At 44.0% G+C, this 25,663-nt stretch overlaps 1 protein-coding gene across 2 annotated transcripts; it reads right to left on the bottom strand.

The window, feature by feature from the left end:
• Positions 1 to 11,262: 11,262 nt before the first annotated feature.
• On the bottom strand, positions 11,263 to 14,450 carry LOC100285287 (senescence-associated protein DH). 2 transcript variants are annotated; one of them, XM_008660487.4, is made up of 2 exons: positions 13,671 to 14,450; positions 11,263 to 11,832 (listed from the first exon to the last, which is right to left on the bottom strand). In XM_008660487.4, exons 1-2 carry the CDS (start codon positions 14,172 to 14,174, stop codon positions 11,500 to 11,502), a joined length of 837 nt encoding a protein of 278 aa, XP_008658709.1. In that variant the 5' UTR covers positions 14,175 to 14,450; the 3' UTR covers positions 11,263 to 11,499. The 2 variants fall into 2 exon arrangements, with proteins under 2 accessions (XP_008658709.1, NP_001385941.1); NM_001399012.1 differs by having other exon boundaries at positions 11,263 to 11,808; positions 13,671 to 14,259.
• Between the last annotated feature and the right edge of the window lie 11,213 nt (positions 14,451 to 25,663).

The following is a 25,663-nucleotide window of genomic DNA, read 5'->3' as shown; positions in this document are numbered from 1 at the left end:
CGGACAGTCCGGTGAATTATAGTGGACTAGCCGTTGGAGTTTCCCGAAGCTGGCGAGTTCCTGAGGCCGACCTCCCTTGGCGCACCGGACACTGTCCGGTGTACACCGGACAGTCCGGTGAATTATAGCCGAGTCGCCTCTAGGAATTCCCGAAGGTGGCGAGTTTGAGCTGGAGTCCTCTGGTGCACCGGACACTGTCCGGTGGTGCACCGGACACTGTCCGGTGTGCACCGGACAGTCCGGTGCTCCCAGACCAGAGGGCCTTCGGTTCCCACTTAGCTCCATTGTTGAATCCAAAACTTGGTCTTTTTATTGGCTGAGTGTGAACCTTTTACACCTGTGTAGACTATACACTTGGGCAAACTTAGTTAGTCCAAATGTTTGTGTTGGGCAATTCAACCACCAAAATTAATTAGGGACTAGGTGTAAGCCTAATTCCCTTTCAATCTCCCCCTTTTTGGTGATTGATGCCAACACAAACCAAAGCAAATATAAAAGTGCATAATTGAACTAGTTTGCATAATGTAAGTGTAAAGGTTGCTTAGAATTGAGCCAATATAAATACTTACAAGATATGCATGGATTGTTTCTTTCTTATATAACATTTTGGACCACGTTTGCACCACATGTTTTGTTTTTGCAAACTCTTTTGTAAATCCTTTTCAAAGTTCTTTTGCAAATAGTCAAAGGTGAATGAATAAGATTTTGCCAAGCATTTTCAAGATTTGAAATTTTCTCCCCCTGTTTCAAATGCTTCTCTTTTTGACTAAACAAAACTCCCCCTAAATGAGATCCACCTCTTAGTGTTCAAGAGGGTTTTGATATACAATTTTTGAAATACTACCTCACCCCCTTTTGAACATAATAGGATACCAATTGAAAATATTCAACACTAATTTTTGAAATTGGTGGTGGTGCGGTCCTTTTGCTTTGGGCTTATTTCTCCCCCTTTTTGGCATGAATCGCCAAAAACGGATTCATTAGAGCCCTTGAAGTGCTATCTTCCCCTTTGGTCATAAATGAGTTAAGGTTTTACCAAAGACGAAGTCCGGTCCTTTTGCCTTGATGCTCATTTCTCTCCAAAGAATAGAGAGTTGCTTGGAGTGATGGCGAAGGATGAGTAGTAGAGTGGAGTGGAAGCCTTGTCTTCGCCGAAGACTCCAATTCCCTTTCAATATACCTATGTCTTGGTTTGAAATAGACTTGAAAACACATTAGTCATAGCATATAAAAGAGATATGATCAAAGGTACATTTATGAGCAATATGTGCAAGTTTAGCAAAAGAAATTTCTAGAATCAAGAATATTAAGCTCATGCCTAAGTTTGTTAAAAGATTGTTCATCAAGAGGCTTGGTAAAGATATCGGCTAATTGATCTTTAGTGTTAATGTAAGAAATCTCGATATCTCCCTTTTGTTGGTGATCCCTAAGAAAATGATACCGAATGGCTATGTGCTTAGTGCGGCTATGCTCGACGGGATTGTCGGCCATTTTGATTGCACTCTCATTATCACATAGCAAAGGGACTTTGGTTAGTTTGTAACCATAGTCCCGCAGGGTTTGCCTCATCCAAAGCAATTGCGCGCAACAGTGACCTGCGACAATGTACTCGGCTTCGGCGGTGGAAAGAGCAACCGAATTTTGCTTCTTTGAAGCCCAAGACACCAAGGATCTTCCCAAGAACTGGCAAGTCCCCGATGTGCTCTTCCTATTGATTTTGCACCCTGCCCAATCGGCATCCGAATATCCAATCAAATCAAATGTGGATCCCCTAGGATACCAAAGCCCAAACTTAGGAGTATAAGCCAAATATCTCAAGATTCGTTTCACGGCCGTAAGGTGAGCTTCCTTAGGGTCGGCTTGGAATCTTGCACACATACATACGGAAAGCATAATATCCGGTCGAGATGCACATAAATAGAGTAAAGAGCCTATCATCGACCGGTATACCTTTTGATCCACGGACTTACCTCCCGTGTCGAGGTCGAGATGCCCATTAGTTCCCATGGGTGTCTTGATGGGTTTGGCGTCCTTCATTCCAAACTTGCTAAGAATATCTTGAGTGTACTTCGTTTGGCTTAGGAAGGTGCCCTCTTGGAGTTGCTTTACTTGAAATCCCAGGAAATACTTTAACTCTCCCATCATAGACATCTCGAATTTCTGTGTCATAATCCTACTAAACTCTTCACAAGTAGACGCGTTAGTAGACCCAAATATAATATCATCAACATAAATTTGGCATACAAACAAGTCATTTTCAAGAGTTTTAGTAAAGAGTGTAGGATCGGCCTTGCCGACTTTGAAACCATTTGCAATAAGAAAATCTCTAAGGCATTCATACCACGCTCTTGGGGCTTGCTTGAGCCCATAAAGCGCCTTAGAGAGCTTATAGACATGGTTAGGATACTCACTGTCTTCAAAGCCGGGAGGTTGCTCAACATAGACCTCTTCCTTGATTGGTCCGTTGAGGAAGGCACTTTTCACGTCCATTTGATAAAGCTTAAAGCCATGGTAAGTAGCATAGGCTAATAATATGCGAATTGACTCAAGCCTAGCTACGGGTGCATAGGTTTCACCGAAATCCAAACCTTCGACTTGGGAGTATCCCTTGGCCACAAGTCGAGCTTTGTTCCTTGTCACCACACCATGCTCGTCTTGCTTGTTGCGGAAGACCCATTTGGTTCCTACAACATTTTGGTTAGGACGTGGAACCAAATGCCATACCTCATTTCTAGTGAAGTTGTTGAGCTCCTCTTGCATCGCCACCACCCAATCCGAATCTTGTAGTGCTTCCTCTACCCTGTGTGGCTCAATAGAGGAAACAAAAGAGTAATGTTCACAAAAATGTGCAACACGAGATCGAGTGGTTACCCCCTTATGAATGTCGCCGAGGATGGTGTCGACGGGGTGATCTCGTTGGATTGCTTGGTGGACTCTTGGGTGTGGCGGCCTTTGCTCTTCATCCTCCTTGTCTTGATCATTTGCTTCTCCCCCTTGCTCATTGCCGTCATCTTGAGGTGGCTCATTTGCTTGATCTTCTACTTCATCAACTTGAGCTTCATCCTCATTTTGAGTTGGTGGAGATGCTTGCATGGAGGAGGAAGGTTGATCTTGTGCATTTGAAGGCTCTTCGGATTCCTTAGGACACACATCCCCAATGGACATGTTCCTTAGCGCGATGCATGGAGCCTCTTCTTCACCTGTCTCATCAAGATCAACTTGCTCTACTTGAGAGCCATTAGTTTCATCAAACACAACGTCACATGAGACTTCAACTAGTCCAGTGGACTTGTTAAAGACCCTATATGCCCTTGTGTTTGAGTCATAACCAAGTAAAAAACCTTCTACAGTTTTAGGAGCAAATTTAGATTTTCTACCTCTTTTAACAAGAATAAAGCATTTGCTACCAAAAACTCTAAAGTATGAAATGTTGGGCTTTTTACCGGTTAGGAGTTCATATGATGTCTTTTTGAGGATTCGGTGAAGATATAACCGGTTGATGGCGTAGCAGGCGGTGTTGACCGCCTCGGCCCAAAAGCGATCCGAAGTCTTGTACTCATCAAGCATGGTCCTTGCCATGTCCAATAGAGTTCTATTCTTCCTCTCCACTACACCATTTTGTTGTGGCGTGTAGGGAGAAGAGAACTCATGCTTGATGCCCTCCTCCTCAAGGAAGCCTTCAATTTGAGAATTCTTGAACTCTGTCCCGTTGTCGCTTCTTATTTTCTTGATCCTTAAGCCGAACTCATTTTGAGCCCGTCTCAAGAATCCCTTTAAGGTCTCTTGGGTTTGAGATTTTTCCTGTAAAAAGAATACCCAAGTGAAGCGAGAATAATCATCCACAATAACTAGACAGTACTTACTCCCGCCGATACTTATGTAAGCAATCGGGCCGAATAGATCCATGTGGAGTAGCTCCAGTGGCCTGTCACTAGTCATGATGTTCTTGTGTGGATGATGGGTGCCAACTTGCTTCCCTGCTTGGCATGCGCTACAAATCCTGTCTTTCTCAAAATGAACATTTGTTAATCCTAAAATGTGTTCTCCCTTTAGAAGCTTGTGAAGATTCTTCATCCCAACATGGGCTAGTCGGCGGTGCCAGAGCCAACCCATGTTAGTCTTAGCAATTAAGCAAGTGTCGAGTTCAGCTCTATCAAAATCTACCAAGTATAGCTGACCCTCTAACACTCCCTTAAATGCTATTGAATCATCACTTCTTCTAAAGACAGTGACACCTATATCGGTAAAAAGACAGTTGTAGCCCATTTGACATAATTGAGATACAGAAAGCAAGTTGTAATCTAAAGAATCAACAAGAAAAACATTGGAAATAGAGTGGTCAGGAGATATAGCAATTTTACCAAGTCCTTTGACCAAACCTTGATTTCCATCCCCGAATGTGATTGCTCTTTGGGGATCTTGGTTTTTCTCATATGAGGAGAACATCCTTTTCTCCCCTGTCATGTGGTTTGTGCACCCGCTGTCGAGTATCCAACTTGAGCCCCCGGATGCATAAACCTACAAAACAAGTTTAGTTCTTGACTTTAGGTACCCAAACGGTTTTGGGTCCTTTGGCATTAGAAACAAGAACTTTGGGTACCCAAACACAAGTCTTGGAGCCCTTGTGTTTGCCCCCAACAAACTTGGCAACGACCTTGCCGGATTTGTTAGTCAAAACATATGATGCATCAAAAGTTTTAAATGAAAGACTATGTTCATTTGATGCACTAGGAGTTTTCTTAGGCAACTTAGCACGGGTTGGTTGCCTAGAACTAGATGTCTCACCCTTATACATAAAAGCATGATTTGGGCCAGAGTGAGACTTCCTAGAATGAATTCTCCTAATTTTGCTCTCGGGATAACCGGCAGGGTATAAAATGTAACCCTCGTTATCCTGAGGCATGGGAGCTTTGCCCTTAACAAAGTTGGACAATCTCTTAGGAGGGGCACTAATTTTGACATTGTCTCCCCTTTGGAAGCCAATGCCATCCTTAATGCCCGGGCGTCTCCCATTATAAAGCATGCTACGAGCAAATTTAAATTTCTCATTTTCTAAGTTGTGCTCGGCAATTGTAGCATCTAATTTTGCTATATGATCATTTTGTTGTTTAATTAAAGCCATATGATCATGAATAGCATTAACATCAACATCTCTACATCTAGTACAAATAGATACATGCTCAACAATAGATGTAGAGGGTTTGCAAGAATTAAGTTCAACAATCTTAGCATGAAGAATATCATTTTTATCTCTAAGGTTGAAAATGGTAGCATTGCAAACATCTAGTTCTTTAGCCTTAGCAATTAATTTTTCATTTTCTATTCTAAGGCTAGCAAGTGAAATGTTTAATTCTTCAATCCTAGCAAGCAAATCATTATTATCTCTAGGATTGGGAGTTGAAACATTACAAACATGTGAATCAACCTTAGCATTTAAACTAGCATTTTCATGTCTAAGGTTGTCAATCATCTCACGGCAAGTGCTTAGCTCACTAGATAGTTTTTGACATTTTTCTACTTCTAGAGCATAAGCATTTTTAACCTTAACATGTTTCTTGTTTTCTTTAATTAGACAATCCTCTTGGGAGTCCAAAAGGTCATCCTTTTCATGAATAGCACTAATCAATTCATTTAATTTTTCTTTTTGCTCCATGTTAAGATTGGCAAAAAGGACACGCAAGTTATCTTCCTCATCACTAACATTATCATCACTAGAAGATTCATATTTAGTGGAGGAGTTAGATTTAACCTTCTTCCGTTTGCCGTCCTTTGCCATGAGGCACTTGTGGCCGACGTTGGGGAAGAGGAGTCCCTTGGTGACGGCGATGTTGGCGGCGTCCTCGTCATCGGAGGAGTCGCTTGAGCTTTTGTCGGAATCCCATTCCCGACAGACATGAGCATCGCCGCCCTTCTTCTTATAGTACCTCTTCTTTTCCTTTCTTCTCCCCTTCTTGTCGTCGCCTCGGTCACTGTCACTAGATATAGGACATTTAGCAATAAAATGACCGGGCTTACCACATTTGTAGCAAACCTTCTTGGAGCGGGACTTGTAGTCTTTCCCCCTCCTTTGCTTGAGGATTTGGCGGAAGCTCTTGATGACGAGCGCCATTTCCTCATTGTCGAGCTTGGAGGCGTCTATTGGTTGTCGACTTGGTGTAGCCTCCTCCTTCTTTTCTTCCGTCGCCTTGAATGCGACGGGTTGAGCTTCGGAAGTGGTGGGTTCGTCAAGCTCGTTGATCTTTCTCGAGCCTTCGATCATGCACTCAAAACTTACAAAATGCCCGATAACTTCCTCGGGGGTCATTTTAGTATATCTAGGATTACCACGGATTAATTGAACTTGAGTAGGGTTAAGGAAAATAAGAGATCTTAGAATAACCTTAACCATCTCGTGGTCATCCCATTTTACACTCCCGAGGTTGCGCACTTGATTCACCAAGGTCTTGAGCCGGTTGTACATGTGTTGTGGCTCCTCCCCTTTGCGAAGCCGGAACCGACCGAGCTCCCCCTCGATCGTTTCCCGCTTGGTGATCTTGGTGAGCTCGTCTCCCTCGTGTGCGGTTTTGAGCACATCCCAAATCTCCTTGGCGCTCTTCAACCCTTGTACTTTGTTATACTCCTCTCTACTTAGAGAGGCGAGGAGTATTGTTGTTGCTTGAGAGTTGAAGTGCTCGATTTGGGCCACCTCATCCTCATCATAGTTCTCATCCCCTACCGACGGTACCTGTGCACCAAACTCAACAACATCCCATATACTTTTGTGGAGCGAGGTTAGATGAAATCGCATTAAATCGCTCCACCTAGCATAATCTTCACCATCAAAAGTTGGTGGTTTGCCTAATGGGACGGAAAGTAAAGGTGTATGTTTGGAAATGCGAGGGTAGTGTAGGGGGATCTTACTATACTTCTTGCGCTCTTGGCGCTTAGAAGTGACGGAGGGCGCATCGGAGTCGGAGGTCGATGTTGATGAAGTGTCGGTCTCGTAGTAGACCACTTTCCTCATCCTCTTGTGCTTGTCGCTTTTCCGATGCGGCTTGTGGGAAGAAGATTTTTCCTTCTTCTCTTTGTGGTGAGAAGAGGAAGACTTTTTCTCCTTCCGTTTGGAGGAGTCCTTCTTCTTCTCCTTCCTCTTGGTGCGGGACTCTTCCGATGAAGTGCTCCCGTGGCTTGTAGTGGGCTTTTCGCCGGTCTCCATCTCCTTCTTGGCGTGATCTCCCGACATCACTTCGAGCGGTTAGGCTCTAATGAAGCACCGTCCTCTGATACCAATTGAAAGTCACCTAGAGGGGGGGTGAATAGGGCGAAACTGAAATTTACAAATATAAACACAACTACAAGCCGGGTTAGCGTTAGTAATAAAGAAACGAGTCCGCGAGAGAGGGTGCAAAACAAATCCCAAGCGAATAAGCAAGTGAGACACGGAGATTTGTTTTACCGAGGTTCGGTTCTTGCAAACCTACTCCCCGTTGAGGAGGCCACAAAGGCCGGGTCTCTTTCAACCCTTCCCTCTCTCAAACGATCCACGGATCGAGTGAGCTTTCTCTTCTCAATCACTTGGAACACAAAGTTCCCGCAAGGACCACCACAAGATTGGTGTCTCTTGCCTCAATTACAAGTGAGTTTGATTGCAAATAAAGGATCAAGAAAGAAGAAAGCAATCCAAGCGCAAGAGCTCGAAAGAACACAAGCAAATCACTCTCTCTAATCACTATGTCGTTGTGTGGAGTTTGGAGAGGATTTGATCTCTTTGGTGTGTCTTGAATTGAATGCTAGAGCTCTTGTAGTAGTTGGGAAGTGGAAAACTTGGATGCAATGAATGGTGGGGTGGTTGGGGTATTTATAGCCCCAACCACCAAAAGTGGCCGTTGGGAGGCTGTCTGCACGATGGCGCACCGGACAGTCCGGTGCCCCCTGCCACGTCATCACTGCCGTTGGATTCCGACCGTTGAAGCTTCTGACTTGTGGGCCCGCCTGGGTGTCCGGTGCACACCGGACATGTACTGTTTGCTGTCCGGTGTGCCAGCATGGGCGATTCTGACTCCTGTGCGCGCTGCGCGCGCATTTATTGCTCTGCAGAGAGCCGTTGGCGCGGAGGTAGCCGTTGCTCCGGAGTCGCACCGGACAGTCCGGTGCACACCGGACAGTCCGGTGAATTATAGTGGACTAGCCGTTGGAGTTTCCCGAAGCTGGCGAGTTCCTGAGGCCGACCTCCCTTGGCGCACCGGACACTGTCCGGTGTACACCGGACAGTCCGGTGAATTATAGCCGAGTCGCCTCTAGGAATTCCCGAAGGTGGCGAGTTTGAGCTGGAGTCCTCTGGTGCACCGGACACTGTCCGGTGGTGCACCGGACACTGTCCGGTGTGCACCGGACAGTCCGGTGCTCCCAGACCAGAGGGCCTTCGGTTCCCACTTAGCTCCATTGTTGAATCCAAAACTTGGTCTTTTTATTGGCTGAGTGTGAACCTTTTACACCTGTGTAGACTATACACTTGGGCAAACTTAGTTAGTCCAAATGTTTGTGTTGGACAATTCAACCACCAAAATTAATTAGGGACTAGGTGTAAGCCTAATTCCCTTTCAGATGGGCTATGTGTAAGCTAGACGGGGAGGGAACGGCAACGGACACGCTATCGCTGATGAATGTAGAAATGGGCGCCAATTTAGTCTCACTTGTGGCCACTCATTGCCAACAAATGAAAGGGAGAGAGTAAAATGCCAAAATTTCGTTGATCAGCGGGGCTATCTCTGCTCGAATCCTCCATGCAGAGAAATAAAAACAAGCTTTTAGTTCTAATATCCGGTTTTCAAGATGGAGTCTACATACGGATTCTACCAGCACAAAATAGACACCGAAAAAGATCCAAGGTTTTCCATTCTACTAAAAAAATCCGTGCCTACAAACATCTCTTGGGCCACTTCGGGCTGGCTTTTTCGCGTGGGCTCAGGCTAGTCCCAGGCCTAGGCGGGGCCCCCAGTAACTTTTAGTGTGAAAATAGCCGGCCTCCGCCTACTATTTCCCCCTATCCCACGGCTGCACATGCACAGTCATCGAACTCGAACGGCTGCCAATTACACGATATACATACATCACTACGGCTACAACAGCAGGGAAATTACCTGTGGTTAATTTCGCAGGAACGCACCAAATGCTCGCGTTGCGTGCCTGAGGCACGATACGAGAGATGGTACGAAAGATATTGAGGCAGTTTATACAAGATGCATCGACTGACGTCCACGTCTGTCTATCGATGTATCTCGTAGAAACTTCCTAATTTTTTTTAGAAAAGGGACTATATATTTCCAGCCGTTGCATGTATATATTTATGAACCTATCCAACATACCACACATATTAATAAAGGTACTCCCAACAGCACAATTATAGCAAGGATAATCCCAAGAGCTCAAACATAATTGCTAATCCAAGGTAGAGACTAAACACAAACTACTATAATCTGATCCTGCTAGAAAAGTTATATCCATTAGAAGCCAAAATTTACATCATGGTCGTTTCAAGGAGATGACATCCCAACTTTATTTATGGTTCGTCTTCTTGGTTTAGCAGTATTGTCCACTCTCTCATCCAGTATGTTCCCCTAAAGACTACCTGCAATGGAGTAGGCACTTGTGCATTGTTAAAAATAACATCATTCCTATATAGCCAAATTGCCCAACAAAAGGCACAAGTTCAGAACCAAATCTTATTCCTAAGGTTCCCCTCTACCCCTTCCATCCACCTTTCAAACATATGATGTATGCTTCTATGTGGTAAGATATTAAAGGATATCTGAACACACCGCCATGCACATCTAGCAATATAGCAGTAAAAAAAATGTGTTGAATTGATTCATCTAAAATACATGCAACACACTTTAAACTTCCTTTCCATTGCTTTTTTGCTAGGTTGTCTTTGGTAAGAACTATGTTCTTGATAAGATACCACGTAAAAACCTTTATCTTTAGAGGAATCCTAAGTTTCCAAACAGGATGCCTTCTAGGTGCAATATGCGGCATTATAAGTGTTCAATACATTGATCGAACCGTGGACCGACCATGCTGATGTAGAGACCACTCAAATATGTCTCTCTGATCAATTAGTTGAGTATTCATAACTGTGGTTGTAAGTTACAGCCAAGCCACTAAGTTATTACTAACCAAAGATCTATGAAAAGCCACATTTAGCGGTGTAGTTCTGAAAACATCTGAAACAATCGCTTTTTTCTTTCTGACAATGGCGTAAAGGTTAGGATATAGTCTTTGAATGCTAAATTGCCACACCATCTATCCTCCCAAAACCTAATTTGGGTCCCATCCTCGAGCTTGAAATGTCCTAAACCCAAGAACACATGTTTAACCTTCATTAGACCTGTCCAAAAGTGAGAATCACCAGGCATATGCTCTACTTGGGTAAAGTCTTTTCCTCTCATATATTTATTTCGCAGAATTGTCAAGATCTATTACCCCAAACCTCCCAAGTCTTTTGGAGAGCTTCCTCTCATATATTTATTTCGCAGAATTATCAAGATCTATTACCCCAAACCTCCCAAGTCTTTTAGAGAGCAGACTATGTCCCACTTAGTAAGTCTGTATTTCGTTTGTGTCCCTCAGTGTCCAAAAAATGGGATCTTAATTTGGGATCATAATTTATCCAGTCTCACGAGTACCTCTCTAAGCACCTAAAAAAAGAAAGCATAAAATGACTTCTTGTTACATAGTTTCATATTTTCGTGGTCGCAACAACACAAAATTTACCAAGTGTCCATTGAATCGTGGATACACTACGTGTGGCACCAGCGCTAAGGTCATTTTTAATAGGAACGTTATAGTTTCATTTTTATTAAATGAGATGTCACATCTCTATATTTTATGACATGACACGACATTTATAATAAAAGAGATGAAGAGAGTTTTAAGAAAGGAGAGAAAGTTTCATCCTAAGTTTATTGTCACTCTCGGCCAGTATTGGCCCGCACCGCTCGAATCTCATTTTTGTTAAACTGTCTATATACAGTATGTTTCTAAAAAAATTGTAGTATACCTTTTTCGTTCAAGCTTGTCAAGCGTGCTCCCATCTCAAAAGTCCAAAGCCGTATGTATCTGCAAGGGAGTAACATCCTAATTTTTTTCGATACTCATCATAACTTTTGTCCCCGCAGTTTAAATGTGTTTGTTTCGATGAAATCCCACCAAATTTTGCAATATTTCTTCCCGTCATTTGTTTAGTGGTGCACATCCGAACAGAAGCGTCAAAATTCAACAAGATACACGCCCACAGAAAACGCATATTTTTTTTCGGCATATATCTGGATAATAGCCTTGGGACACTATCATCATGCGTTCGAGGGCAAAACAGCATCGACCAGTGACATGAACCGGACACATTAATAGTTAATACATACGGTAGGTTGCTAGACACCAAGGAGCGAACCCCTCCTCACCGAAACGCAGTCACTCACATAGCATGATAGCATAAACAACCTATACATTGCCACGCGCACCTCATTTCCAGGCCGGGTACGAGTTGTCCTGCCGGTTGTTCCTGAACGCGCAGCACCCGACGGAGTAGACGACGACGAGGAAGATCAGGAAGACGATGTTGACGGTGGCGATCTTCTTCCAGTCGTTCTTCAGGTTGGCCAGCACGCCTGCCTTGCAGGCCATGCAGTCGTAGCAGAGCACGGTCTGGTCGTTCGACCATGTGGTGCAGTCAGGGTCGTCAGTTGTGGTGTTGAAACCAGCGGGCTTGGTCCAGACAGTTTCGCTCTGGTAGGTGAAGTTGCAACCCGTTGGTGGCTTGCAGCATCCAGACTGGACATGAGATAGGTTCATTAGCTGCATAGGAATCAGTTTCTTTATGGAATGAAAATGCGTAAAGTTCAAGCAAAATGTACTGGGTGGAGTAGAATATTGCTAAGGGCTGTGAAGCGGTCATATAGCAAGGTCAACAGACAACATGCCACTTTGGTTTCAGTAAATTACAGGAATGAAACCATCAATGATAAATTATTCAGGTACACATTCACAAGGGAACTGCCAGTGGAGGGGCGTTGCAGAAAAGGCAAGAAATGGAATTTCAAATGTTGGCTAACAGCTCAGAAAAAAAACCCAGTTCATCCAGAGAAACTCCTATATTCAGTGAACATTTGGCTCAAAAGTCAAGGCTGAAGTAGACACGTTTTGATTATATAAACATGATCATGGTCCCCATGTAAGAGTACCCTGCTCCACAAACCAATAATACGATACCCTTACCCATAAATTATGGTACTGAGGAGTGAGGAAGGTCTATCAAACGTCAGCATCATTTGTTGGTAATTCACAAAAGCTAACATGACAATCTAAAGCAAACACCCTTAGGCAAAATGACAAATAAGACTAATGTGATGTTTGGAAGCAATCCAGTTTTTAAGAAACCAGTTTTTTTTTTTAGCTAGGAGAGGTTAGGCTCTTGGTTTTTAAAGAAATCGTGAATCCAATTTCTATAAACTGGGGCATAAACTGGTATGTTTGGAACCAACTAGTTTCCATAAACCAGTTTCTTAAAAACTGGTGGTTCCAAACAGGCCCTAAGTTCAGCAAATCATTATATCTCAGTGATAGACCCAATGCCAAATTTCAGATGAGTAGTACAATTATAATATGGAATGGAATTTGGTACCTCCAAATCCAACTTACAACCAGAAGCACCTCTTGGTACAAGGATCATACAATTTTTTTTTCAGCACAACAACGGATGCCCAGATACAAAAAGAACAAATTACCATTCACCAAGGCAGTTATGCTTATGGAATTATAGCACATTGCTCTTGCTTCTTCAGAAAATTGTATTACATGGACGTGCCATGAAATTCAGTCACGCTGTCACGGTGGTTTACCAGAAACATCAGTTTATTAATAACTATATAAAGACTTCAATTGATCTTTACCGATGAACTGGTATAACCATCTAATGCAGTTAGAAATTGATTTCTGGATCTATAGACAAGTTACTACAGCCACACCCAAAGATAATTGAAGAGGAACTAGGGTATTAACCAACAATGCAGTATAAGAATAGTGGTGGTACAGTTCGCCGGAACTGAAATACCCGCGGCATAGATTCATATAAAACATGGGCTGCCGTAAAAAATTATATTGTTTACCAACAAATTGGCATAACCGCCCAAAGCACTCTGAAACTGCTTGATGTATCTAGAGCCAAGCAACTGCAGCCACGCTCAAAGACAACGCAAGTGGAACTAACAAATGAATTAATAATGCAGCATATGAATCGTTGGGGTACATGCTCAAACTTGTGAAAAGTGGAATCTAAACTATTCTTGTAGGGTCCTACGCAAAATTCATCAAACAGTACTAACTCCATGCGCACAAACAGATAAGCCTGTCGCTCATCATTATAATTTATAATCTCGTAAAATCTAACAGAACAAAAACTTGAAATCAACATTCAACACTTCCGCAAATGACGCAAATCTACAGGATTATAATGATTGTAGAGATCTATGATAAATCGAATAAATCTACCAAAAAAGCCTTCATTGGAGACAAATTGTGTGATGTAAACTTCATCCACCCGAAAGGAAAATGCGGAACAGAATCAGCAATTCTGTTGACATTCAATAATCCAGGAATACTTAGAACGTGGAGAACTCGGCAGTCGGTGCATGTACCTGGATCGGGGAGAGGTTGCTGTTGACGAACTGGGCGGCCGTCTCCTTTCTGGACGCAAGCTTCTGGCAGACCTTGCCGTCCTGGAGGCAGCTGCGGATCTTGGCCCAGTTCTGCGAGTTCTCCACCCTCCTTTGCAGCCAGGTGGAGTAGTCCCCGAGGCGGTACTCCTTGTACCCCCTGCCGGAGACGACCCACCCGGCGCCGCGGTTGGTGACGACGAACGCGAAGACGGTGAATGCGAAGAGGAGCAGGATGAGGAGGAAGAGCGCGAGGAGGTAGAGCCAGAGGAGGCAGGAGGCACGGCAGAGCGCGCCGGCCAGGCCCGCGAGGGAGAGCGCGAGGAGGAGCACGCCCAGCGCGATGACGGGCCGCTCGAGGAACCGCTCGCAGTCGGTGGTGGACGCGCGGTGGCTGAGCCAGGCGCCGCCCCCCAGCGCGACGATGGCGAGGACCAGCACGCCCGCGTTGAGGAGACCCAGGAGGCCGTTGCTGCACCGCGCCATGGCGGCCGCCGCTCGCGTTCGGCTCTTGGGAGTTGGGACGGGATGGGGCTTCGGAGTTGGTCCACGGCGAGGAGTGCGTGCGCTTGTGCGGCGATGACGGTTGGTTGCTGGTTTTTATGGTGGTTTCGGTTTCTCTTGGGACGTTTCGAATTTTGAACTTGGAAAGGAGACTCCCTTTTTGGCCTTCTTTCTTTGTCCGGTTCAGTTGTTGTTTGGAGGAGATTTCGCAGCTGGTGGGTGGGCTATTGGATGCAAAGCTTGTGTATGGTTGGGGGCTCTCTTGAACGCAAGATTTCTTCCACTACACCAACAATTTTATAGTTTTCAGAAAATTGGAAAAGACAGTGTTCTGCTGAGAATAGACAGCTGCAGCAGCAGTCTACCAAGACTGTTCGCTTACAGCTTGTTCGCTGCGGCTTGCTGCGGCTGCAATCCGGCTGCGGCTGCGGCTTCTACAGTATTTTTCTCTCTATGGATTGCAGCTGCAGCAGTCCAAACAGCTGCAACAGTGTCGGCTTGTAGCCAGCCGAACACGCCCTTAGCTTTAATCTGTATCGGATTATATTGATTCTACAGTATTTTATCTCAGAGATTAGAGTTTTCAGCTAGGGAGTACGGTCATTGAGCCCCAGCTGTACATTACCTGCGTTGCAATTGTAAGTTATCGAAGTGCAAATTGCTAGGAGCCAATGGCAATGATAGTCTTCTTTGCAATGAATGTGAGATTAGAGAGAAATGAGTTCCATATTGGCGAATTCTTGATCTAAACTCGAATGCGAAAATAGGGAGGCGCAGGTCTGAAGGGTTTTGGCCTTTCTCCAGCCGACGAAACGTTTTTGGCACTTTTTTGCTGCTTCACGCTTCATCAATCCACCAGGCACTCTGGTGTTCACAAGAAACTCTGTTCGCTGATTCCTCAAAAAGAAACTCTGTTTGCTTGTGCGGCATGTGCAATCTTTCACTGTTTTGTTACTTGTTCCTGCTATGCCGTCAGTATGAATTATTGTCTACTTTTAAAATTACTAGTCACTGGCGCACGTCCTGCGCGCGTCAAAAATATTTTGTAATTTTATTGTCGAAGATGCTATATTGTTTGTAGGCAAAGTATTCGCATCTGTTGTAACTGTTACATTTGCACAAATCACAGAACAATTGAGTAGATTCTATAATAGATAGGCTTAGGCTGTCTCAAGCAGCGTCCCCCTAAAAGAATATTTTCTGTTCTTTACAGAACACTCTAAAAGATTATGTCCTCTATATATTCTCAGTCTTCAGCAGCGTCCCCTAAATTCGGTCCCCTAAAGCTACAGTGTTAACAGATTCCCTTTTTCCATTTCTTTTTCTGTTTTCTTCCCAATTCACGCTATACAAATGATGCGCAAAAAAGTGTATTTATTAATTTTTAAATTAATAAATTCGAATTGTCAATATTAAATACTATTGACTGTTTTGTTGTGTGTAATTGTTGTCGATAAAACGTCGTATAGTATTTTATCGGTACGAAAATATGTTTTTAAATTGACAAGCTTCCACCGTAAGCCACAACTCTTCTTCGAGAAGCCATCGACTTGCTTTGCTTCCCCTGCACGGCAACCGAATGGCTTGTCTCCGAAGCGTACTTCTTAGAGATGGCAATGGGTACCCGAAACCCGAAACCCGATGGGGTTTTACCCCATTAGGGTACGGGTTTGGGTCAATTTTCATACCCATGGGTTTGTTAATGGGCATAAATGTATACCCGACGGGTTCATGGGTACGGGTTTGTTCCTATAGTACCCAAACCCGTGAACCCGTGGGTTTTTTAAACCCGACCAAACCTAGTGTATATTGTCATTTTATTTTATAAACGAACAACAAACTTGTTAACTACCTATTTACTTCCTATTTTTTTATCAAATAGTGAATGTATAAGTAGTTGGTGAGAGTGTTGCTTGCTTGCTATTATAGTTATTATTAGCGTTATATATGTGGTGGATGTATAACTTAGTGTAAGGTAACTTGATTATACAACTTATTATTTGTATTTAATTCTCTCTACTAATATTTTTATACCAAATCATGAACTCGTTGTTCATTACATAAATTTTGGACCATGATCTCATTAATCATTACGATACTTATTGATTATAAAAAGAATAAGTATATTGGAGATAAAACCCGCGGGTAACCCGTGGGTACCCGCTAACCCGATGGGTACGGGTTTGGGCAAAATTTCAAACCCGTCACGGGTACGGGTTTTTTAATGGGTGTAAATATTTTTCATGGGTACGGGTTTGGGATAGCAAAACCCGGCGGGTTTGTACCCGTTGCCATCTCTAGTACTTCTTTTATAAATAGCGAGTGAGGCTTGCATACTTCACTCAACCTTGCCTTTACAAACTCCACAACAATGAACCCCTACCTAGAATCGAATTTTCTTGTTAGGTTGATGGAAGAAATGGAAGAGGAAGAAGAAGAATTGGAGTTGGCGAGGCACATGCTCATTAGGAGGCGGCGTGCACGCAACGAGCGTTGTCATGGTGGTTCCATTCCAGGGCATGTTCGGATTCATCGTGATCACATGAGCGGCGATGCAAGAATCCGAGCGGACTACTTTGGAGCGCAACACGTGTATACAGATGCTCAATTTCGTAGGAGGTATTTCAAATGGCCACATTCATTTTGCCATGTACATAACTTCATGACCCCTATTATGACACATTAATTTTATGGTAGGTTCCGTATGCATCGCCATGTGTTTGAGCGCCTGGTTGATGTTGTGCAACAAGTGGATCCATACTTTATTCAGCGCCCAAACTGTGCGGGTGAGATTGGTCTTTCTGCTCTACAGAAAGTTGTTGTTGTTGTTCGAATCCTTGCTTACGGTATTCCGGCTGATGCCGTCGACGAATACGTACGCATTGGTGAATCCACGGCTCATGAGGCCTTGAAACACTTTTGCACAGCCATCCAAACCGCGTTTGCTCTGTACTATCTCCGTGCACCCAATGCAGAAGATATCACACGCCTTCTCCAAGTTGGCGAGTCACGTGGGTTTCCTGGTATGCTTGGTAGTGTTGATTGCATGCATTAGGAGTGGCGTAACTGCCCAAGTTCATGGAAGGGCATGTTTACAGGCCGCAGTAAACATCCTACCATGATCTTGGAAGCTGTTGCGTCGTATGACCTTTGGATATGGCATGCATATTTTGGACTGCCAGGTAGCTACAACGACATAAACGTTCTCCACCGTTCAAACCTTTTCCAAAGGCATCTGAGCGGTGACACACCTCCTGTTTCATTCACTGTGAATGGTCACACGTACAATATGGGATATTACCTAGCAGACGGGATTTACCCTGACTGGCCCGCATTTGTAAAGACAATTTGTAATCCGTACGACGTTAGAACGCAACACTTTGCCACAATTCAAGAGTCTGCTCGAAAAGATATTGAACGAGCTTTCGGTGTACTCCAGAAGCGATGGGGTGTGGTCCGTGGCCCTGCTTACGGTTGGAGTCCTGAACACATTGGGGACATCATGAAAACTTGCATAATATTGCACAACATGATAGTAGAAGACGAAGGTCCATTGGCTTTGAACACAACTTTTGAAAACATCAAAGTGGTGGCTGACACAAGTCAAGGTTCAATGGAAGAGCGCAACGAGTTCGTCAATCAAAGTACAACCAACTCAAAGATCGCAACAAATATACTCAGCTTCATGTTGATCTTATCCACCATCACTAGGCGCGACTTGGATCCGGAGTTGCATAGGAAGCAATCAAAGGAGCTGTGTCATGTCTGTTCTTGTGTCATGTTTGTTACTTTATCTTGTTTTAGTGTCGGTCGTACTGTCTGTTGTCTTACTGTCTGTCTTAGTGTCTCATGTAACTGCTCCTTCAATTCAATAACATGAAGTACTACTGTCATGCAAGCACATGTGTGTACAAATGGTAAAAAAGTACAACATTCTCACAGTTATTCAAAACAAATAGTTCAAAACATATAGTAAAAACATTCTGGTACAAACCATGATAAATAGTTTAAAAACAAATAGTTCAAATAAGTACTAAAAACATTCTGGTACAAACCATGACAAATAGTTCAAAACAAATAGTTGAAACAAGTAGTAAAAACATTCTGGTACAAACCAGATTTGGGTCTGATGACAACAACCTCACACAAAGAAGTTCGAGTACGCCTCATTCAGAAATGATAAACAAACAAATTCATAAACTGACCAACACTGGGTAGATGAAGTTGACCCAGTAACCCTAGCCAATATCTCTTGTTGCTTGGCTTCATAGTACTTGCGGAGAAGAGGGTTACATTTACTCAGGTCCATGCTTAAGATCATGATCTCCTCTTCCTTGTCCTCCTTTAGTTTCTGCCTTTCCAACCTTAATTTCTCTAGGTTCAACTTCTTCTTTTCTAGGAGCAGTTTTTGCCTCTCGTTTTTGTTCATTGACTCCAACTTCTTTTCCTTAGTTGTAACAGCTGTTTTGTACACAGAAAGGCGCTCCAAAGAAAGATCTCCCATCCGTGTCATGAACTCAGAATCTGATGAAGATGTGTCCACAGATTTAGTTCGCTTTGCCTTTTCCTTCGAAGAATCTCGACCCAGTGGCCTCTTCGATGTGAAGCTAGTTGGTACAGATTCTTCTGCATCCACATCAACAGTGTTAGAATGGGTGGGATTAGCGTTGCCATGCTGATTTTGTTGACCCATGTGGTTGTCCATCCATTTTGGTTGGTCCTTAAGTATGGCCCAACAATGTAAAAAGTGGAAAGGCTTCTTCTCAATAGCTGCAAACCTAGAGGCTGCAAGTGATGTCTGCGAGATAACAGCTGGTTAGAGCAGGAACATATTTGTAAATACCTACAATACTTATGTAATAATGTTACATATTAAAGATGTACCTTGTCTGCGTCAGTGAGTCCACTAGGATTCTGTCGGAGGACTGTCATCATGTAACCAGCAAAAGTGGAACACTATATTTTGATAGTATCCCATCTACTCATCAAAGATTTTGTGGACCTTTCGGGCAATGTTCCTCGTCTTGAGTTGTAAGCTTCAGTAATTCGACTCCAAAATCCTTGACGTTTATGCCCTGTGTTAATAATGGGATCGCAGCTAACAACAAGCCAAGCATGGCAAACCCTAGTGTCCTCATACAGTGAAGTTTGCTAGCTTTGTTCTTTGAGTTGGCTTTTTAGGAACAGCTGGTGTTCTTGAGCCCTCGGCGTGGCCATCAACTGGAAATTCAGAATGTTGAGTTCCATAGGCTGCTCGTCAATCTGGCTAAGGAAGCTTCCATTTTGAGAAATCACCTGGTTCCAATCACTTCCCATTCTATGCAACAGAGGCAGATGAAACATGATATAAATGAACAGAACAATTGGTAATGAAGTAACACAAACATACTGCAACATAACTGAAAAATAATTGTACTAGCTGAAATGGTTTCAGTTTACAAAGACCAGAACATTATAAACCCACAAAAGCATGATCATACCAACCCTGGCACCTTTTCAAGTTTTCGTCATACGTACGTGGTTACCGTACATACTACAATACTACTACTGAAGTTAAACCTAGACACTAGTAGGGATATGTGTCGTCGGTTGAGTAGTCACGACCATCGTCGTAGCCCACAAGTTCTTCATAGTTAATTGGTGACTCTTCGTCTATCAGTAGCTCGTCTTCTGAACCATCTTCTATCAGAAGCTCCTCTACTGGTTCCTCTTGTCGTCGATTTTCGTTTACTTCATAGTTAGCCATATTTTCTACCTCCCACTGAGTTTGCGCTGCTACGTCTTCAAGATCCTTGGCGAGGTCATCAATCTCAACTAATGCTCGGTTCATTTCATCCACCAAAGGTGAGTTGAAAGGCTGATTTGACGACATCAACGATGTCACAACTGTTGGGAATAGTCCCACATTGTCTGGTGAGAGTGGAAAAGCATGGTTTATATGGTTGAGGGTGCAACCCCCTATAAGGCTAACTTTTTAGGGGAGTGTTGGCCCAAGAGACCTAAAGCCCGCTGCTATACGTGCGGGCGCGTGTGTCGCGGCCCGACAGCCTGGGTGGGCGCGCCGTGTGTGCGGGCGGCCCCGACGGACACGTCATGTGTCGGCGGTCCGGTTCCATCAATTGGTATCAAAGCCAGATTGGCCCAGTGCATTCTCAAGACAAATCTCGGCTCACAATGTGTGAGGGGGAGATTGTTGGGAATAGTCCCACATTGTCTGGTGAGAGTGGAAAAGCATGGTTTATATGGTTGAGGGTGCAACCCCCTATAAGGCTAGCTTTTTAGGGGAGTGTTGGCCCAAGAGACCTAAAGCCCGCTGCTATACGTGCGGGCGCGTGTGTCGCGGCCCGACAGCCTGGGTGGGCGCGCCGTGTGTGCGGGCGGCCCCGACGGACACGTCATGTGTCGGCGGTCCGGTTCCAACAACAACTACGCTTTTGAACAACTGTGAGCAGAGTAGCCAGTGCTTTACGGAGCTTTTCGTTCTTCGATTCCATGGCTACATCAAACACAGTGTTCTATTAGTTAACACCGCCTACAAATTAACTATCTTAAACAAACTAGTGCATATGCCCTATGGCTACACAGTTGTCATGAACCCTAAAACCATGAATGTATATTCCAACTCGCAGTACAATAAACACAACAGAAATCAGGGACAACACAGTGTGGTCACATCCAATCTCTATGTAATTTTCTGCAAACAATTATCTCAAATGTGAACCTGTTTTCAATTACAAGTTACTGACCATGTTGACATAAAAAAGCCTCATGATCTGGGAGACCAGACAAAACAATAAGGGATTCATGGATGAAATTCATGTTCATGAATTTGAATGCTCCGGATCTGGGAGAAAAAACCTCGCAAACCCTAAATGCCTTGCCCCAAATCCAGTTTAATAAATACATAGAATACAAATGATGGTAATGAATCAGTAGTATACACAATGGATTTGTGTAGATCGTACCTCGGTCTTCGCGGATCTGGCTCGGTGGAGCGAATGGAAGAGGAAGACGACGACGGCGACGAGCTTCGCTTCCTTTTGCCGGCAACCTTGGACGAAGTCGGCGGACGATGAAGCCGTTTGCCGATGGCGACTCTCCGGCGACGAGCTGGGGGAACCTCACTTGGAACTTGGATTGCGGTGGGTCGCGCCTCATCGGTTGCAAGTGTTGTGACCTCTACGCCGCCAGACCCGCCATTGCACGCCCTCTTCTCCCCCACCTGCCTCGATGCCGGCGGCGAAGCACGCCAGATCGAGGGCTCGGCCCCGGGAGATGTAGTCGCCAGCGCGGGGTAGGAGGAGCCAGAAGTTTCCTCGCGGCGGCTGGTGAAGGAGTCGCGCGGATAGCGCACTCTCGGAGGCCTCCACATTTAGGGTCTCTGCCACATCCTCTATAATTTAGGGGACGCTTTAGAGTACCTTGTTGGAGGCGTAGGGGACCTGACCGTCCCCTACATTTACCGGACAGGACCCTTTGCAGGACCTTGTTGGAGGTAGCCTTACATAAAATTAAGTTGGGCGAGTTGTGGTAAGAGTCAACATGTTTGTTGCAATATCTAGAGTTGGGTTGCGTTTACACAAATTGTTTTTCAAAGAGCTGCACAGATAGACATATATACACACTTGTTGTGTAACAAAACATGAAGTGAATGGCACACTTGAAAAGCATACAGTTAAGTACTTGTTCATAACTTGGATAGGCATACATGTTCTGATAGAAGCTACAGCTCGGTAAAAGGAACTTTGCGACAATTTCAAATGTCTGGTCAACCTGTAGTATTTAGGAATAAACGGATCAAATTTTGTTGTGTACATAACAACGTATATGAATACACTCGTGTTGTAGTAAACTATGAAGACTACATTCTAGTTTTTTTACTGAATGGCATATGTGGAAAGCATAGGGTTAAGTACATTGTCAGAATTTGTTGTATATATGTTGAGGACACATGGGAAAAAGAGGGGGGAGAAATGTTGTGTGTGTACTATACGAATTTGGGAAGATAGGGTTCCTTTTTTCTTATTTGTTGGAACAACGTGCCTGGACTAATAGAAGCCATCGGACGTGGAAAGTGACTTGCAATGGGTCGAAGTGCTGAGAGAACCTGCAATATTTGGACCAAACAAATCAAATTTTCTTTTGCATGTGGTATTGGTTGATGGGAAAATCGAAAAGTAACGTCGTGTATGTAAACAAATCGAGTTTTGTTGGGTGTTACGAGAGGGTCCGTGAAGCAAAAGCTGAATATTCTCTTGCATTGCTGCTTCTGGTACCGAGAGGAGAGCGCCCTTTGGCTGTAACTTAGGGAAAAATGTTTATCATCGATTACGTTAGCTACTAATCTGGGCACTAAAGAATAAAGAGAGAGAGGGACAAACGGGCGCGGAGGAGATGAAGAGGAACATGAATACCGCCATGCATATTTCTACTCTACGGTGGCAGTCTAATGATGTGTGGCACATGCAGGACTCGACACAGGCGGAGTGCAGAAGAAGCAAGAATAATACGAAATTCTAATAGCCAAGATTTTGAGTTTTGGAAAAAAAAGTGTGAAAGTATCCTAGAGGGGATGAATAGGTTAAACCTGAAATATCCAATGCAAACTTTAAGATAATGTCAAATAAACAGTTCAACTAATGCATGCCGGTTCAATCGCTATAGAGGCCGGTTGAACCGCTCTTAACCAGTCTAACTGCAAGAGTAGATATAGGATATGAACAACATGGAGACCATTGATAGATGCTTTTCATAGGATAAACTAGGGAAAGACAGTGAGGAATCTGTGTGGAGAAACTCCACTAGATCTACACACAAAACAAATCGAGCGATGTCTACTTTGCTAAATATCAGCCACGATGATTTTTGAATCAAAGCAAAGACACAAAGACACAAGGATTTATCCCGAGGTTCGGCCACACCACAAAGGTGTCCTACTCCCCGTTGAGGAACCCACAAAGGGACGGGCATTTTCTAGCCCTAATCCTCCACATACCGGGTGAATTGCATTCTAAACTTGGCTCAAAGAGCGGGCGATACAAACTTCTTGGGATCATCCACAAATTTGAAGACTCCCAAGCAACCTCAAACTGACAAGGAACACGATGATTCCAAGAGCAACAAATCCACACAAGATGTGTTTGCGACAATCTCAAGAGATGAGAAGAGGGAGAAGGAAAACCAAGTCCAAAAAGTGAAGAACTCAAACCTCACACCAAGGGCCCTTCAACCAAGCGATTTGGGGTGAGAGAGGAGTTGAGAGCTTTTGTCTCAAGTTAGGTCAGCAATGAATGTGTGGAGCAGCAAGAGTTGTTGAGGAGAGAGACAAGGGGAGGTATTTATAAAGGTCTCTCAAAACGTGCTGACACTTGGAACTTTCTATGTGGAAAGCAGTTAAATCGCCCCCAAAACCGGTTGAACTAGTTTTGAGCAGAGCCAAACCAAGTTCAAAAACGATTTGTTCAACTAGAAGTAAGCGTGCAAAACCGATTGAACTCGTTTTCAAACCGGTTCAACCGCCTGTCTTGCAGTCTGCCAGTCTGACTGACAGATAGAGGTCAGAACGGCTAGACAGGCCCTGACACCAGTTGAATAGCCCCTAGGGTCGGTTTAGCTGGTTTTGACCAGTGAGGTATGGGAGAAATACTGGTTGAACCGCCCTAGGGCCGGTTCAATTGGTTTTGATCAGAGAGCTCCTCTGCTCAAAACATGTTGACCTGCCCCTAAGGGCAGGTTCAACTGCTTTTCAGCAGGGAGGTTCTCTAACCCCCAAAACCTCATTGCAGTTGAACTCATAGACTATCCAAAGACTTTGGTTTTTTAATGAGCTTTTGAAATGAGATACTTAATCTTTGCAAACATATTTACCTTGGTGGATCCCTCTTAATTGTAGGGTGAATCCTACGACTCAAGAAATATAAAATTTTACACGATCATCGCATAGAATCACATGAAGTGTGTCATAAGATGTATATAAGTTATCCTCAGCGCATTCCCTTTTTGCTTACAATTAGAGTTGATACTCCTTGTATCATTACAACAACATAACATATACTAGGAGCAAACTTGTTAGAAACTTTGTTTGTTTTGACATTTACTCACCAAAACCCTCAATTGGGGTTAACTACACTAACAGTGTGACAAGTTGACCGCACCTACACGGAATCGGGAGGCAAGGATTGCCAACGTCCGCACAAGAAGATGACATGCAGGGTCGAAGGTCCCCCATGGTCGCTTTCGTGGACCTTAAGAGCTTCATCCATTGGGAGGAATGGCAATGATGGGAGATTATTTTTGCACGACGATCGCACGGACGTGCAAGGAGCCTGCAAGTCTCTAGGTGTGGCTGGACAACTAAGAGAAAAGAATGTGTTTCCACTAGCTTCTGTTTTTGTTGTCGTGCGCTGGTTTTCTAGCCCTTGATTAGGAATCGCACAACTGTCGATAGTAGGAATATTTCGTTTTCGTGCTGGTTTTCTAGCCTTCGATTAGGAATCGCATGACTGTCAATAGTAGGAATGACGTGGACTCACGAATTTGCTCCTTTGCTCTCCGCTCTATATATTAGGAATAAGGTGTTTTGATTTTTGTAAGATTTATTACTTTTATTATATATCTAACACAATATATATCTAAATACACAACAAAATTTATGAAATAAAAAATATATAAAATATCTTATTTGGAATAGGGGCATTCAACTTTAGCTAGAGGGATCACTATTTGTTCACTGTTCATTGTCTTATTTGTTCACTATTTTCTAAGTTTTTATCCATTTTACATACCTATTTATGCACAAAATAGACTTTAGGGGTGGTTTTGTAAATACCCAGGGACCCGAAAGTAATGTAAGCAGATGGACGGTGGTTCTAATATTAAAACACTCGAAGGCTCTTATACAAACTTGCAATGTGAATGGGTATCGGTGATTCTGGGTCGCAGGATATGAAGTGGACGCCTTGGATTAAGTTATACAACTTTTATGAAGCGGTACTTACTCTAGGCCCTCGGATCTAAGATCCTTGGCCGAGAAAGTTCCACGTTTTTGACTTGACCTAGCCATCGAATTCAAAATCTACGGCTTGGATTTCCTTCACGAAAAGTTACGCGATCTTCTAATCTCATACGCTCATTCGAATCGAACGGTCACCGCACCCATACGGGCGACCGATATGCGGGATCTAATCAGGTCCATCCATTTTGATCTGATGGCCCCCAAGTGTCCCCTCCCACGCGACCCAAAGCGCGGCGCGGCCACTCCCCACCCACGGCGGGGCATCGCCGGTGTTCGGCCAGGCACCGCCTCGATGCCCTATTTTCTAATTCGGCATGCTCTACACGATACTCAGGTGAATGCGGTGCAGTTGGAAAGGTCCTTACCGGTAGTGAAGTGGGCAATAACAATGGTCGTGGCGCAAGGTGGTTCTGGCGCAGCCTAGGTGCTCCGACGAGCAATTAGAGGTGACTTAGTC

Source organism: Zea mays, chromosome 9, assembly GCF_902167145.1.
Source record: "Zea mays cultivar B73 chromosome 9, Zm-B73-REFERENCE-NAM-5.0, whole genome shotgun sequence".
In the NCBI taxonomy this organism is placed as follows: Eukaryota; Viridiplantae; Streptophyta; class Magnoliopsida; order Poales; family Poaceae; genus Zea; species Zea mays.
The sequence above is the reverse complement of the archived record's forward strand: the minus strand, read 5'-3'. Positions and strand labels throughout refer to the sequence as shown.